Here is a 17,490-nt window from a genome sequence, read left to right as displayed (position 1 = left end):
CCTAGTGGCATACAATGGGATTTATATAATGCCAGTGCCTTAGAAATAAGTCTTCTGTCTTCAGTTTTCCGCTGCCCCGCCGCCTCCCATTATTGTGCGCTACGTTCTGGGCTTCTCGACCAACAAACAAAAAATGTGTAAGGGGGGACGTGCCCATGCCGAGAGGCAGGCAGCACCGTCCCCATGAAAATAAGCCCACTGGGGACTGTGCTGCCCCTCACTTAGGTGAGGTGGCGGAGAGGTCGAGGTAGCGGTCATTCCCTTGTAGAGGTTCGGCCTTTGAATGATAGGATAGGTTATTTATAACGCGCTTAATACCCAAAGGTTTCGAAGCACAAAGCCGGGAATTGAAACTGTGTTGCTCCGTGTCGTCTTGCTTCCAAGGTGAGCACGTTGCCGCTTAGCTATGCTCCCAATGTTGTTTGGGTCCTTGCAGAGGTTGTGCCATTGTAGAGGTCGTGCTCCGGTAGAGGCCGTGCCCTTGTTAAAGGTCCTGCCCTTGGTGAGGTCAGGCCTTGCTAAGATTGTGCACCTTGCTGTGGAGCTGTCCTCGCTGAGGTTGTTCGCCCGCTGTGGTTGTCCATCCTTCATGTTGTGCCCTCTCTCGGCTTGCGTCCATATATCCGCCTGGCTTTCTCGGGTCTTGCGTCCTGCGCTCCTGCGCTCTTTGAGGTCTTGATCTTTAGAAGTAGTGTTCTGTTTGGAAGTAGGGTCCTGTGTCAGGCTCTGTGTTATTTTGCTCTTCTTGTTCTGTCTCAGGCCATGGTGTTGCCCTTGATAGCATGTTCTATTTTTGGATGCATTCTCATTCTGAGCTTATTCTGCAGTTTCCAAGCAGTGTGGGCACGAAGGGGGAAGTAAAAAGGAATCCATCAAACTATTAAGTCAGGCAGCCGAAGATAGAGAGCCAGTGATAAGCGATTAGCACCCTGGAAACGGGCTCTTCAGATCACAGCTAATGGCTCCACGCTCATTTGAGGGCGGATTCTGCGTCCCGCAGACTCTAAAGGCTTTAAATGGGAAGGGAAGAGAGAAAGAGACAAAAGAGGTAGAAGCATTTGAGGTTTTGTACGGAAAGAGAGAGAAGATGCGCATGATCCGGGATAAGAGGCGTACTCGAGTGTGCTGCAAGGAGAGGAGCACGCAGGAAGGAAGCACGCCCATACCCAACCTATGTGTATAGGAGGAGGCAGAGCTAGACTGGGAACCAAGACTGGCCCTGGAAATGTTTTTCAAGCTGGCTCCTTTTTACAAGGTGCAAGACAATGTAGCTAGCAGGACCAACCCCTCTAATTAGAAGCTAAAGCATCCCCCCCCTCACCCGCAAGAAAATGTGGAAAAATGTGTCTAAATGAATTCCTGAGTGAGTCACATCGGGAACTGGATAGATGAGGAGCAAATGAAGGGCTACTGGGAAGAACATCACTCGAAGGAGGAGGGGTGGATACGTGTCCGGATCTGTACGCAGATATTTGATATGGGGGCAAGAGAGAATATATTCATATCATCAGAAGACGGAAACATACATGGTTATACCCGGAACTGTGGAGAACACCTGTTCATACAGCAGTGCATAGCTCGAAAGTGATGCTCATTTGTAACTTTGTAGCATCTTTTAGTGCAAATGGCCAAGCATTTCAAGTTAGATCACCCCCATAACTTTGCCAGGCTAAGAGCCTAAAGAGAGGGGGGAATTCCCCCAACTAGCCTGTTTGAGATTGGGAAGGGGGTCATACGAGGGAAACATTCCATAGTTCCCACAAATCTCCTAATAATGTTTGAAAGTACTGGGGAAAATCCCAGTGGCAGTGCTGCAGACCTTCTAGGAGGTGTGGAGATGTTGGTCAGGTTTGAGGGCCAGGCAAAGGACTGAGACCACCTGGCGAGACACCACCAGGCGGAGCAATTGTGAGAGGTGAAGGGAAGGCGGCAGTTTTCGATATCGTGACCCTATCTGTCCAGATCAGGGGACCACCTTGGGTGGTGCCAGAGGTGTAGAAGCTTCTGTTGGTTCCTGGACTTCCTACCTGGGAGAATGACTTATAATAGATCACAGTAAGGTGGCGCTACTACTTACACACTCCTAAATCAGAATCCGATCTTCTACAAATGATGGGGCTCAAAGGATGATGTTCAGTAGATCACAGTGGCTTAGACAGTTCTAACTAGACATGTATCTTTCCGCTTGAGAAGTGTTTCCCTGTGGGGCCATTTCAAATCAATTATGTTCCACTTTTTGCTTATAAAGGACGACCTGCTTGTGAGCATGCACTCATCATGAAAGCGATCCACTTGTGTTAGGTGTGGTCGCCTGGCTTGTCTTTTCTACCATTCGCTGTGGATGAATTACGGTTGCACACAGTGGAGCACACCAGTAACTCCATTTCTTTGGGTACACAGGAGGGAAGACAGTTGCCAACTTTTGACTAGTGTGCGAAACGCTTGTGGTGGTCAGGGAAGTTATGAAATGTGCAGTGCTGCTTGAATATAGCAAATTTATTGTAGCGCAATTGATGTGCTTGCTCGGCCTGCAAAATGTACTCCATGAAATTGGAAGTGCCATCAACTGTAGTGCAAACTATTTCAAGTACTGTTTACAGCCGACAGGAAGCTACGTTACAAATTTCAGATCACCCAAAAACCTTGTAGTTCGATTCTCCTTGGGAGCTGAAAAGAAGGGATAATGGGCCTCATTACGAGTCTACCGGTCCTGAAATAAGGGTGCTGGTAGCAACGTACCGGCACACTTTTGGACTGGCACACTTTCCGGGCCAGCAGGTCTGATCAGCTGGGCACAACAGCCCCAGAAAGCAGAGTTGTCATGGAAGCATCGACACCGTTAGCAACGTTCCCCACTCCCATGGACTGTATTGGACTCCACAGGAATGGGGACCAACATTTTCCGCCGCCTGATATCCCGGCCCGCCGGGACTTGTAATGTCCCTTTTGCACTGGGCTATCAGGCAGCAGAAACAGTGTTTCAGTCTGGCGACAACCCGCTGGTAGCACTGGTGGGTTACCGCCAGACTTGTAATGGGGCCCACTGTCTCTCAGGCTGGAAAATATGTACAGACTCGTGCCTGAAAATGACTTGCTTGAATTCTAACTACTGGTTTTAATTGCTCCGTTTCTGCGTGATAATTTCGCAGTTGATTTTGCCGCAGCAGAATTATGCGCAGCTGAAAATTTCAGAAAAGGAAAATTTCGAATGCCCGTATCTCCTCTATCCACCGCCCCTATACCCCTTAAAAGTACCCCAACCTACCTGCACTTACCTGCCTTCGGCTTCCTGCGTCTGGCTTCTCCCTGCAACGTTAGTTCCATCTCCAAATTATGGTTGCGAACTGACGCCGCAGGGTCCTTTTATTTTTTTTTCTTTCTTTATTGTCCCTCGCTACTCCTGAAATCCCGTAATGTTGACCCACTCCACTTATTTGACATTTTCGGTTTTCGTGTTTTTTTACTTTACCGAATTCTGCATTTGTTACCCTTTGAAATTTTGATGACATTTTTGGGTATTTACATCCAAGCTATCAGGGCTTTCCTCCACCCACTCATCACAGACTAGGAAAAGGTATTGGGGAGTGATGCTTCGCTGTTCTCAAGAAATTGTCATGGCTTCCCAAGTCCCGTGTTCTCTTTCACATCCCTCCTCCTGAAGAAGTCCTCTACGATATTTGGGTTTTTACTTAATAATTCTCATTGTTCTCTAAAATAACAGGATTCCTTGGTTCTTTCAATAATCAAGACATTCATAATTTGGACTTTTTTGATGGAACAAATACTACGCATTTACATCACTTGCAGAACTACTAAAAGGGCAAAGGTCCAAGTAAGCGAGGTTGTGACAACAAACATGAAAGACTGCAAAAGGCAGACATGAAAGTTTCTCCAAATGCTTCCTGCAGTTACCATTGCAACCAGCATTGAATCACCTTCTGAAGGACGCAAGGTCGGGCAATATATTATGAAACCAGGAGCATGCCTACATTAGCAAAACCCCTTAGAGTTGTCCAACTCTGGGCTTCGAGGGCCAGAATCCTGATGGGTTTTCAGGATATCCCTCTGTAATATTCATGAGGAAAAATGAGCATACATTTACAGTCATTGTATGCAAATGTAGCTCATGAATATTAATGAGGGGTATTCTCAAAACTCAGCATGGATCCGGCCCCCAAGTCCTGGAGTTGGACAATCCTGGTGAGGGCATCCAACTCGGACATTGTAACCAAGTGCCACAAGCGTAGCGATACGCCGAAGCAATGATTCCCTGTGTTGGATGGCAAAGGGGAAAAGGCCAGCCTCTCTGCAGTCCAGGTCAGCGACATGTGCGCCTCACTACTCACACCATCTTCAGGCTCATGCCAGCAATCTCTCTGTCTGCATCTATCTCAAGCTCACTGGACTGCTCGGCCTGCCATGCATAGTGCAGGCATCCCCACACACCAGGGGTCAAGTTCTAAAAAATAAAGTGGGGGGACTCATCAACAAACGCAATGGGATGCGGCGTCACCATAAATTAGCATATCAAGTTGAAATATGCGCATTTCATTAAATTGGCTTTGCATAACCACCCAAAACACACACGCTCAGCTCTGTCTTTCACGTGGAAATGTGGCTTCCCCCCACTTCTGCACACATCTATCAGAGTCAGTCTTACAGACTACTGTAACCACACTCCGAATACCGGCAGTGAACATGCGGCAATCCACAAGTCCACCTGGCCATGCACACACCTGGAGCACTCAGCACTGACATCCATGCAGCACATATCATGCCAATTGCCTATCACAGCAGCATGGACTCCTGATCTCCATCCCCCCGGATCCAGCAAAGACGTCATCAATGAAACCACCTGCCTCATCACTGGGCAGCTATCAACCACTCAAACACCATCTATTTCGGAGCCTTTAACCTGGCAAAGCATTATTCCACCAAAAACACACAAGAGGCTCTCCACCAACTCCTCCACAACCTCAAACAGCGTTTCACAGGATTTGCACCTACCCAAATAACGGTGGCACAGACTTCTGGGTCGGATGTAACCCTGCATCGACAGTGCTCTGTAGGCATGTGCCTGGGTAAGGGCAGTCTGGTTTCAACTCTCTGCCAGCTCCGTGGCTACACGCTTTGCTATTGTGCCCAGCCTCCCTTCATATAGCAATGCCAATAGAGTCACCAAAATTAAGATGGGGGGAGTTCAGTGTATCGTAGCAAGAGATACACGTACAGGGTCTGACAGAAAATGTCTATGGAAGACCCCTTTCCCCCGCTCTCTCTCTTTCTCCAAATGTATCTTTTTCTTCATCATTATCTCTCCATCTCTTTTTCTTCCTCCCTCTTGATCTCTTGTCTTTCTCTGCCCCTCTGTCTCCCTCTTCCCCTCGGTCTCCGGACCTCTTTCTCTACTTCTCTGCCGTGTACTCTCCTCATTTCCAGGATTGGAAGCACATTGGGCCTCATTATAAGTTTGCTGTTCCGGTAACAACAGTGCCGGTAAACTACCAGCACAATTACTGCACTGGCATACTCCAAGTTCTGCAAGCAGGTGCCTTTCCGCCCACCAGGTCTGATCTGGCGGGTGGTATGGCACCCGCTCGCAGACCTTGACGGATGCACAAGCACTGTTGCACACAGTGCCGGTGCATCCGTCCTCCCCATTCCCATTGAGCCCAATGAGACTCAAATGTGCATGGGGAGTACATTTTACCGGCGCCCGGCAATTGTGAATTACCGGGACTGCCGGGGCTGTAATGCCCCGGTAAGTCCCCATTGCTGGGTGCCGGAAAAAAAATGACTCTGTCGGCAGCCGTGCCATTTTTACCAGCACGGCTAGCGCTGTGGTGGTAATGAGGCCCAGCGTCTTTAGATGCCGCCCTATGTTGCTGGCTTGCTTTGTCTAGCCTGGTGGCTTGCTCAGGCTTTCAACATGTAAAGTCCTGGTTTTAAGACCCCAGTCGGCTTAGCTTGGCTACGCCTCCGATCATGTTTAAAAGTGTTAGAGTTTCGTTGAGGATGTAGGGCAAAAAACAGGTGGCCGGCATATGCAGTAGGCTACACTAGGCAATCTGAGAATTATAACGTGGGTTGGTGAATAGTTGGTGATGCGTGATAACACGTGCATCGGGTGATATGAAATATGAATATCTAGGAGACCACTGGGAGATATGACGCAATCTGAATGTGTGGGAGAAAAGTGGAAGATATGACATCATTTGTGAATGTGTGGCAGAACAGTTGGCATGTGAGATAACAGAGGAACTTGTGGCAAAATAGTAAGTGATATGAGAGGCTGGCTTTAATAAACATGAGGCTTATTCAGGGCATTGGCCCAAGAAACACACAACACATCCACCCTACACACAACCCACAAATCCCCCCCAATCCCCCCCGACCTAGAGTACTATTGCCTCCCCTTCTTTCCCGCAGTCATCCACTTACTTAGGGCCTATGTTGCTGTTCTGAGCCTGACCTGCACCGCCTACATTCAGTGGGTTTGTTTCCTGATCTGAGACACCCCTTGGAGCAAACCCTCCCAGAGGTACAGAGTGAAAGAGAAAGAGGGTTTGAAGGCACAGGGAGCTCGCAAAACATTGAACTCCACAGTCGTAGTTGTTTTTCACTGTGTTGTCTTGCTGAATAGAAACTGGTAACAGTGTGGCGAGATGAACATAGCATTCTGGGGCCTGTGGCCAGGGGCCAACATGTAAGTAGGCGAATATGGGTTGGGTGGGGGTAGGCTCTGGCATGGGCATTAAATAATATCTTAGGGCACAGAGGGTGTTTGGCAGGAGAGTACCTGAGCCCATTAAGTTCACCAGATGATTCCATGTCATCAGGAATACCAAGTACGAGCTCCACTCCTGGGGTTTCATTTCTCCATCATTTGCGTTGTGGTCATTTCAGTATGGAACAACTGAAAAATAAATGGACTTAAGAACATTTAAAGCATTAGGACATCCCAGGACTGGAACAGTGTCTCCTCAGGAACATGGAGTCATATAGTAACATTCAGGGGAAAAGTGAAGATGTCAAAATACAAATGAGTAGAAAAGTGAAGGGACAAAGAGTGGCAGATTTGAGGGAAAAGATTGAGACAGTGGGGGAATACAGGCAGGCATGGAAGCAAAGATGTCATTGTTTACAGAGATTTGTATAGCCCGAACACTTCCTCCTCCAGCCACCTTCAAGCTCTTTGAAATCCTGGGGAGCGTGGGAGAATAGAAGGGTGAGGGGAGTGAAGGCAAACATGGGCAGAGCAGAAGAGGATGTGAGGGGCATTTTCAGCATGAATGAAAGCACAGATGGGACATAGGGAACATGTAGAGGCATGGGAATACAGGTAAGAAGGGAGGACACAGGGAGGGGAAGAATAGGAGAACCCTTTGTAGATTTTCTGGGATTTCCATATTCTGCATTTGTGAGGCCCTCATTATGGTCCAAGTTGGTATAAGGGGGGTAGCGAATGCCTAGACCACCGGGTTGTGCCGATACCTCGAGAACCTTCATGAATGGACCAGTCTGACCATGCCTCGATATTTCATGTAGGTGGCTACCCTTTGTTTGATAGATCACTCTACGACCAACCCGACCACAAAATGGCAATGCTTTGAATTCTGGTTGGGCTCTATAAGTGGCATTGTCAGGCTTCAGTGGTCGGGGGAAGGGGGCTTTCCAGATGTATTTATTTATCTATTTATCGGTTTCTTATAACACACTTAGTACCGATACGAGTTTGGTTTCTAAGCGTGGATCTGGGATTTAAACCTCTATTGCTCTGCGCGGTCTTGCTTCTGAGACCAGCGCGTTGCCCTGATGCTCTTTCAGATCCCCTTCGGCCCCTACACTCTTACATTGACAAAGCTGCTGCATGTGTTATGAGTTGGGGGTCTAGCATGTTCCTCAGGCTGGCCCCAAAGTAATGTCTTTCATTGCTCCTTAATCTGCAGTAGCCTTCACCCCTTCATACCTCTTTATCATGAATCTTCACGCATCATAAGGAATTGCGAGGACCTGCTGGCCGCTGGGAGACCTCCACAGGAAACTGGCAAATGTTTGGCATGTTGTTATTAGTCTCTGTGCAATTGTTCATGGAGTCAACGCTGTCCTGTTTAGAGACCTGTTTTAGGGGGGTCTGCAGGTTGACCTTTGCACACAATGAACCTGGCCACCATTGGCCCTCTTTTTTCCAGGGTAATAAAGCCTTACATCACTTGTCTCATGTTTTCTGCTTTCTCTATGAAGAGGCCCTACTCCCCAGTGGGATCCGGATCGTGTGCCATTGTTCCTTATAAACCAGCTATAAACTCTTGACGTGAAAGAACGCTTTTCCCTAGAGCCATAATGACAGCCATATGTGCAATCTGTAAGCATGCTGCATTCAGCAATAGTGCATTTACATTCATGTGCATTCATTAAAGAAGGAAGACATAGTTGATATAACAATTAGAGAATCGAGTAAATACTAACATTCCTCTTCTCAGAAGGGACAAGAAAGGGGAGTCCCCTCTGTGCTGACCATCATTTTGGGCCACCTCTACCTTGAAGGTGGGGCTGTGTACACCCGAAAGGTCATGGTTGATTGGGGTTGTTATTTGTTTCATGGAGAATTGAGCGGGTCAGTCAAGATGTTGTTGTTAGTAGCCCCTGGCCCACTTTGGGTACGGCGGGTGCAGGCTACATGCTTGTCCTCTGAGGGAAATAATGAAAGACACAGACACCAAGGGGCATGGCATTGTATTTATGGTTATATTTTGTGTGTACCAGGAGTGCACTGGGCAGCGGAGTAAATGTTGAGATGAAGAACATAAAAATCGTTGGTAAGGATGGATAGAGGAAAGAGATGGAGCAGGAACAAGCCACAAACCATAGCCTGTGGGCCGTGGCCTCGAGCGGCTCACCAGAGCTAAATTTACTTGATCAGCCACGCCGCATATGCCAAGTGTGGCCGGCAACCAGCAGGGGCTCCAAGGTGTTTGCCCGCTGTAACCCAGGCACCCACTGGACCTGCAGGTGACTCGGTCCATCCAGTGGCCAGACTGCGCAGGCCCAGAACAGGAGACCCATTGAGAAGAACTGGGCCACCAACCCTGATTCGCGCGTGTAGAGCGTCCTGGTTCCATGCGGTGCAGCTATGCCCTTGGCGGCCCGTCCAGGGGCCAGATGAGTGCTCAGAAGAGGAACCTTCCTGGGCAGCATATTCCAGAAGCAGCCCAAGTAGTGAACAGAGGGAAGGTGGTGGTGCGCAAGCCCACCCCACATGGTGCCGGATGGGTGGGGCGGTAAGGAGAAGTCCCAGGCTGCAGCGTCCTCGCAGTCCGGGTGAAGAGCTCCGGTGAGGGTGCGGTAGCGCGAGGATGAATGAGCAGGCCTTGCCCATCGCCACACAGAGTAGTACGCTTTCTGAGCCTCTGAAATATTGGAGATCTTTCACGAGGGCAGAGTCGCTATGAGAACTCACCCATCTTTTGTCGCCAGTATCTTGTTGGACTTCCACCTAAACGGGGAAGCATTTTTTATTCCAGGCTTTCCATATGTAAAGGCTACCAGTGCTATGAAAAGTGTTGCCATACCAAGCAAAGGCGTTACTGGGGGGGGGGGCTGAGGGGGCTATAGCCCCTGGTCCTTTTGGTTGTAGCCCCGGATAGAATCTCAGGTGCTACAACCGAAAGGCTAGCTAGCCCCGAGTCCCGACAGTCCCGACATTGGCATATCCCCGGACCTTCTCCAGACCTAGCAACACCCCTCATGCCAAGCATGCAGCCTCCTGTGATTACAGGGTTTAGAATCCTTTCCTTGTCTTTTCATCATTAACAGGAGATGTGGGGAAGCCGGTCTCCAGGGCAACGTTTGAGTGAGCTGTGTTGTGTCTTGCAAACAGCTGTGAAGTTCCTCCAGAGACCACTGTAAACCTTAGCAGGAGAGAAGGGTAATCTAGTGGTGTCTTCGAGACAGGTTGGCCAGCTGCTTCTGCCTTCACACTTGCATTCTACTGAAAGGACCCCTTCAATACATTTGGTAGAAGTGATGCTAGCTTCAAGCACCAGGTCTTCTAGGTCAATGCCGGAACTCCTATCTCCCATTATTTGGTTTTGCTTCCCAATGGGGCGGTCGGGGCAGGGCAGAAACAAGGCAAAGACCATTGATCTGCAACCTGTGGATGTTGATATGTTGTGGACCGAGGCACCCATGTTCCCCCACCAATAATGCCGATTACGATTGATGGGAGTTGTAGTCCAAAACATCTGGAGAGCCAAAGCTTGCAGACAACCCGACTTCGAGATTGAGACTGATTCTGGAAGGTTTTTGGGCGCAAGTGCAGAGATACGTGAGCTACTACAGTGCTAAGAAGCATGAGGAATCCATCATGAAGCACTACATACAGACCTTATATTATTATTATTAATATTATTATTATTATTATTTTTACAGAGATGTAACCTGAGTGATGGCATAGCAAGAGGAATATTTTACAGTGCATTACATGTAGTTCAGCTGATGTGAGTATTAATAGGCTGCCTATAGAAGACTCCCAGTACCCTCTTCCATTCCCATCACCCTTTCCTCCACCATCTCGTTATGACACCAATTGACGCCCAGAAAGTGACCGAATCCCACTTTTCTAGGTCCGCGCACACACATGAGCTGTACCGACCTGCACACTGCTCTGGCGAAGAGGTTTGGGAAAGAGTTTCTCCCTCTCCTTCCGCCAACGAATGTGTCAGGCCTACCTAGGTGTGTCATTGGGTATTTGATGGTATGTGTTATGTTCTTGGGGCACTTTTGTGGCACCGCATGATTGCAGCATGCTGCATGTGTATTCAGTCGATGCGCCTCTTGAGCAGCACTTCTTTGATTTCTTGTGGCCATTTCCAGTGTTGAGAGGTAACACTTTACTATGGGTAAAAATAACAGCAAAATGTTTGTGAAAGTATGAATGATATGCTATTTTACCCAGTCTCACAGTGGGTTCTCTCTTTATTTTCAGGAGTATCTGGATGTTTTGGGACGGCCCATGGTCCTCGCGGGCAACCAGGCCAAGCAGGTGCAGTGGACCAATGTGTACCAGGATGCCCTGGTAAGAGCAGAGCCAGCACAAGGCTCACTGTCTGCTGCATTAGCAGCCCACCCCGTATGATCCCCTTTGCTCGTGTGCTTGATGCTTCCATAAGAGTTTGCATGAATTGGATCTATTGGGGTGTCCCCTTTGCTACCTAGCTGGGTAGCAATGGAGGGCTGTAGAAAGGGGACACACCAATGGGTTCCAAGAACGAATGTGGGCTATCGGAGAAAGAAGAGGTGCTTCAGCACCCAACGCCTTGATTAGGGGCCGGTCTGTGCTATGTAGATAAAGACGAATCATGTCCTTTTCTGCATTGTGTCCTGAACCCCATTCCCACATCTTGCTTTTCTTTATTCATAAGAAAAGTCATTCCAAAAACAATCCTCTTTCGATTCGCAAGCCCTGACTATTATCTCCCCTGTGCAGATAGTCTTTCCAATTCTCAAGCACTGACCCTTTCCTATGTTGGAAATAGTGGAATAATTTGCCTTCTGTTAGAATGTCCAGATCTTCACTTGAGTTGCAACACCTGACAACACGCGTGAAATGCATCATGTGAAGAAGTGCTCTATCAAAATGTCTTCCGTGAGCAAGTATCTCAATCAGCTCCTCAGCCATACTTGCCCAGATTAGGCTCCAAGCCATCCATGACTGTCCTATATTGAGGGACTTTCTTGTCCAGTATGCAATATCATGTGGTTTGTATTTGTATTTATTGTTTTATATAGCGCCTTAATCCATGGTTGCACCACCATGATATTAAGTATCAAGTTTGGTCGAGATGATTTGACCATGATATGTTTGACTTTTCCTTAATGAAGGGGTCCTCCCTTGCCATCCTTCCCTCTAACCTACTTGCCTCCCCTTCACTGCATACACCTACCACCACTATAAATACATACACGCATGTATATAATTGCAACAATCAAATAGGCTTGACCAAACTTAACACAGTATCTATCCAAGTATCAGTACTCTGACCTGAAGATTAGTTACCACACAAGATTATCAGTTCTTTTAATGTATGCATCCATTGGACAGCACTGCCAAAACAGTGTGTGTCTAATTTAGAGAGTGCACGACTGGGCATTCCCTATGAAAGAGAGTATATAGTAAAAAAAAGACTGATCGCTTGTATGGAGGGGATCTCATTTTGCCGATTTGAGAGGCTTTAAGGGTTTCGTTTCTGCATAAAAGTATAAAGCATACGTGAGTGTGTTTCCCCTCCACCGACATTTCAACACACTCGGTATTATCAATATCAAGCCCCAGATCAGATGTGAACCCTGAATCCCAGACCACGCCCCTTCTTGTATGGCCATTGCCAGGACAACCCGCTGCAGCGTTTCCTCCATCATCTCTCCCCGATCGATGGTATTATCTAATGCCTACAGGGTGGACTAGCAATGCCTGTCTAGGACTTGGGTTCAATGATATTTGGTCATTTAACCAACTGAGGCCAAAAGACAGCTCTACCCATTGCGATCCTCTTGTCAGGCACCTGTTGTATAACCCCAGATGCCAGGAAAAGATTGCTGAACATGGGAAGTGAGCCTCGTTTTTGAGTTGATTGACTTTCTTAGAAGTATCCTTTTTGGGGGCCCTTATTACATTGAAAAAGTTTAGGTGTGTCCTTTATAGTACGGCGGCGCTATGTGGGATCCCTTGGTCATCCACCACTGAAGGATCTGTGAAGACTGCAGGCTGGTGTTCACAAGGCGCTTAAAGATTTATGTGCATCTTTTTGCTGTATGACATTTCTTGTATCAACTAATTCTTTGTCACACAGCTCTTTTTAATGGCTAGTTGTAGAACCTTCAATTTCAACCAGCTTTGAGACTGCTTTTCATTTTTTCACACTTTGAATGGTAGTGAGAGTTTCAGAAGTCACCACTCAAAATGACATTTTTTCAGACAGCAAAAATGAGTTCATGACATGTCTGCCATCTGACCATGAACAAAATATGAGTGGGACAGAAGGAGACTCCATTCCTGGTAGAGAAATGTTGAAGGGAAGTTCCGCTTCCACAAACGTCGTCTGCCCAGGACAGTCCCTTCTCTCCCAACTATTGGATTATAGTCTCTCCCTCTAAACAATACAAAAGCCACTCCCGCTCTTTTCAAAGGAATGTCCCAGATTGGGTTTCCCATTTTCAGAAACAGTGTCCCCTGTAGCTCAGTTGCTCAAGAAAAACTTGAATCTTCAGAAAGCTAATTGACCCCCCTCGTGGTCCCTCCTTCTGAACAACGTATCGATTGTTCAACTATTGCTTGACTGACCTTGACTATGAAAGCTTCAAGACCATCCAGCTCATACAAACAAACTGTGGAAAGCTTGCGCCACCAGCATAGAAATCCCAAACACGTATTCCTTTCATGCTGAGTCAGCTAAACCTGCGCTGTGAGACCTGTGGTGATCCCTGCAACCTGCTTTCATGCTCTGTAACTCAGACTACGTTACTAGGAAACTGCGCTGTACCGCGGTCTCTCTAATGTTGAGGAACCGTTTGGTGCCAAATAAACTTTTGACATTTCGAGACTACTCCCCAGAAGTTCACGCACTGAGGTATATTTGAGCCCTTCTAATCGCCAAAATGGTTAAGGGTTATGAGAAGGAGCCCAAGAGAGACTTTCGAAGGGGGTTGAATTCAGACGATATCTGAGATTTGTGTAGGACGCCCTTCTTTTGTAAATGAATAGCTTCTTTCAAGGCATTCTTCACCTACAAATCAGGCTCTTTATCCAGCTATAGTATTTTAGAGGATTGCCTGGAATCCGCACCATCTCGTTCATTTATCGTATCACTTGCATATCGCTGGGTCTAATGGGATTGTGAATGATACTGACTGTGTCTTCTTAGAGCTGATAGCTAAAATGGAGGACACAGCTACAGGCCTGCTCTTGCCACTGTTGGGGATATCCAGTCTTCGATGCTATCTTTGTTGCTGCTGCTGGTTGTGTGTAAACAAAAGCTTCTCCTCCTCTTAATTACCCATAGAGAGAGGCAGCCAACAGCTTGATGGGTCGCGCTGAAATATTTGTGCAATTAACTCATTGTCATTGCAAACACCTGATTGTTCTAGTCTTTTGTCCATAATGACGTCAAGCGTTAGGACAAAATGGCGGATTCCATTGCATGTCTACTAGATGACAAAACACACCATCCATGCCAGTTAGTGAAAAAGGGCAGGTTTACCTGTGGCTCAGGTTGTATAACTTTCCTATACTTTATTCAGCGATCTCCTAGAATTGTAGTGTGTGATTTTACTGAGAAGACAATTGTGATTGAGATTTCTGGTTTTGCTAAGAATGGAAGCGCAGCTGTTATCTATTCCCTGTTCATCTGTGGTTCCTGCTTGGGTGCTGAGGTTGGATCTTCAATGTATGTAATCAATGGTGTAAAGGACGCATGCAAGGCAACGGGTGACCTGCAAGAAGGGAATCCTTTTGATCTATAACATCATACACAGATCTAAATAAACCCTTTCTCCAAAAGCCCTGAAGGGCCTCAGCTTTCTACTGGAAGCCGCCCCACCTGAGGCACAGTATTTAGAAAGCAGCACCCAGTCCAAGGGTCATGTTCTTATGGGGCACATTTCGGTGTGTTGCAAGTCAACCATTCCCTCTATCTCTCTCTCCAAGAAGAAATCATCAAGAGAGGTTCAAATATTTCAGGCCATAGTGGTTGAAAGAAAGACACCCACATCAGACATGACTGGCATACACATTAGACTGTGAGGAATTGCCATCTGACAAGGATGTAGAAGCTCTGGCTTTTATTATTTGTATTGAACATAAAATGATGCAGGTAATTCCATCTACGCAAGGGTGGTCTTCTAACCAAACTCCCCTTTCATAAATCTCCATCCTAAAAGCAAAGTGTATAACTGTGTCCGGCTGCATCAATTTCCTGAACTGAAGTGCCCGCTCTCTAGTGGCACAGAGCAGGTTCTGAGGTTGCAGGTGCCCTTTTGACAGCTGCTCTGACATCCAATTCACCTCAGCACAGAGGCTGCATTTAAAGTCTGCACCTTTGTTCCAAAACCACATAATGATGAGGAATTACTCTTCTGGTGGCAGTTTAATATTTATGCATAAGGTATACCTGAGTTTGGGGCATGGTGGCTGGTAATTCAAATAATTATTAAAGACACATCTGACTTGTATCAGACATGTGTGAACACTGTGAGCTCAGGTGAGCTGTTGAAGGGTAGTTTGTATTCTAATCAGACAGCCTGTCCCTCCTACCAGCTTGAAGGACAAGAGATTGAAAGAATGTTCCTCTCTTTTGATTCTTTGTGAGGTCAGACAGTGCTCTCTCCAGCAAAACAGCCCCTGATCAGGCGCTGTCCTTGGAAATGGGAATTAAAGGGCATACCCACCACGAAAAGACAAGCCTCACCACGGTGTGTTGCATAACAAACGGCCTTTGATGCTATGAGTCCCAGAAGGGCACATAGTTAGTGTAGATCGAGGGAGACCAGCGGAAATATTTCACCATCTTGTTTCTCTTTGTACCTCACCTTCCTTTCTTTTCACTCTTCGTCCCAGTGTTGTGGGGATTGTGGGAATCGTAGTCCCTTTGTAAAAACACCACAGGAATGTTTGCAATGGATTGTAAAGGCAAACTAGGGTTGGAAGAAGAGTATGTGGGGTTGGGAAAAGTGTCTTTCATAATTTTACAAGGCAAGTTAGATTCTGAGAGTTGGTCTTTGGAATGTAACAAAAGATTGTTACTACTCTTCATGGGTAGAAGAGAGGAGGTATTACAATAGGCCATTAGGGCATGGGGAGTTGGAGATCTATCTTCCGAAAAGAAAAGGAGATACCATGTCTCACACCGATGACACCACTGTACAGGAGGGCAGTGTTTCCACTGACGGGCCCATAAGTCAGTGCTCACCCTCTTTTACCTGTAAGACGCGATAGCTGCACCACGTGAGGAATGGGGGTGCAGGATTCACTTACTCCAACATGACTCAATAATGAGTGGCAAAGGGAAGTCCGTTTAAAACAAACGGGGAAACAACTGGAAATCGGCATCGTTGCGATCGCCTGTCTCGATCCAACTTCCTCGAACTTCAGTCGAACAGAAACTTTTATACATTAAACTCATCATCACTAACGTCTTCCTCTACAACTTCGTCCTGCAATATAATTGGTTAGGAAAGGTAACTTAAGTATAGGTGCTATATCTGTATATGGTAACAGAGCATGCGGATTGGATAACTCTTATCGGGTGGTGGTCTACGCCCAACCCTCTACATCACGCATGATAGACGTCACTACAACTACGACGTCCCATTGGTTCTACTATCTATAGGACCCTAGATACTTGTTCCATTGTGATTGGGCAGGTTACACCCCTAGACGTAAATCTCCATTTTAATTAGCAGCTTGCAGACTGGACACCCAGGTGCCTAGTGTCCCAAGATTCACCCTGCCTCCCTTCCATCAATCAGGGCTTTTGAGCTATGTGTCAATTAGTTGGCTGGGCATGGCCTCGAAACTGTAGCCTCTTATCTGGAGAAGTTATGGCACCCTTGGATCTGGGTGACATCAGATGTTGGTAATTCTTCGCGCCTGACTGGTCACATGTCTGTTCACTGTGAATCTGCTTCAGTTTCCAGCTTTTCGTGTATTTGATTCTCCTTTAGCCTCGCCACCTGCCTGGGCCCCTCTTATCTTAACCTTCATGGGGCAGGTTGGTATGCTCTAAAGTTTCGATTCTCCAGCGTTGCCGCTCTCCCCCTTTCCTTAGGTTGACCTCTACTTCCCAGGCATGATCTGCTCTTTGTTGAGTTTCGATTCCGCTCTCCTTTCTGGCTTCATCTGGAATATGAAACCTGGCCTAGTAGGCCTCTGACCGCCTGGGCATACTTCAGCTTAACAAAATGGAGTCGCACTTGTATAATGTGCATTATTGAGGTAGATATATGGTTGGCGCTTGCCGCTCTATTCTTCTACTAAGCATTGCAAGCAGTATCGTTTTCTTAGCTTCTTGCGGTACAAGCTTATTTACACGCCTTAACTGGTCGGTTACTTCCATTTTGTCTCATAGCAATGTCTCCTTACGTTCAACATTGTCTCTTTTCCTGTGTCCATTCCATATACTTTCATAGCTGCTCGCACTGGCGTGCTATCCTTGTTAGTCGGTTTTCGTTCATTTGCCAGTCTGTCCAGGCCCTTGTGTCATTTCCACTGGCCCTCCATTAAGGCTCTTTGGGTCTCTTCGTGGACCGTTTGTAGGTACTCTTCATTTCGTCTCAGTTGCTGATATGGTTGCTTAAGAGGGTATCATGCAGCCCATGGCTGTCTGGTTATGGGTGCTTCAACAGGTGCGGCTCTTCTAATGTACACTGGGCAGGGTCCCAGCGTGGCTCTCTGTTGGTTCATTTGCTCCTCATACGTCACATACCTTGGCGAGT

The 17,490-nt window shown here is 47.1% G+C and overlaps 1 protein-coding gene across 2 annotated transcripts in view; it reads left to right on the top strand.

Moving 5' to 3' along the window:
* The window catches only part of CACNA2D2 (calcium voltage-gated channel auxiliary subunit alpha2delta 2), a 2,156,122-nt gene that overhangs the window by 1,795,701 nt on the left and 342,931 nt on the right, over window positions 1–17,490 (top strand). For both annotated transcript variants that reach the window (XM_069644058.1, XM_069644057.1), the window contains exon 15: window positions 10,988–11,077. In XM_069644058.1, coding sequence (XP_069500159.1) covers window positions 10,988–11,077 — 90 coding nt within the window. The remainder of the gene's footprint in view (window positions 1–10,987; window positions 11,078–17,490) is intronic.

This window comes from Ambystoma mexicanum, chromosome 2p, assembly GCF_040938575.1.
Source record: "Ambystoma mexicanum isolate Mex_15411 chromosome 2p, UKY_AmexF1_1, whole genome shotgun sequence".
Lineage (NCBI taxonomy): Eukaryota > Metazoa > Chordata > Amphibia > Caudata > Ambystomatidae > Ambystoma > Ambystoma mexicanum.
Note: the sequence above shows the minus strand (reverse complement) of the source record. Positions and strands in the feature narration are given on the sequence as shown.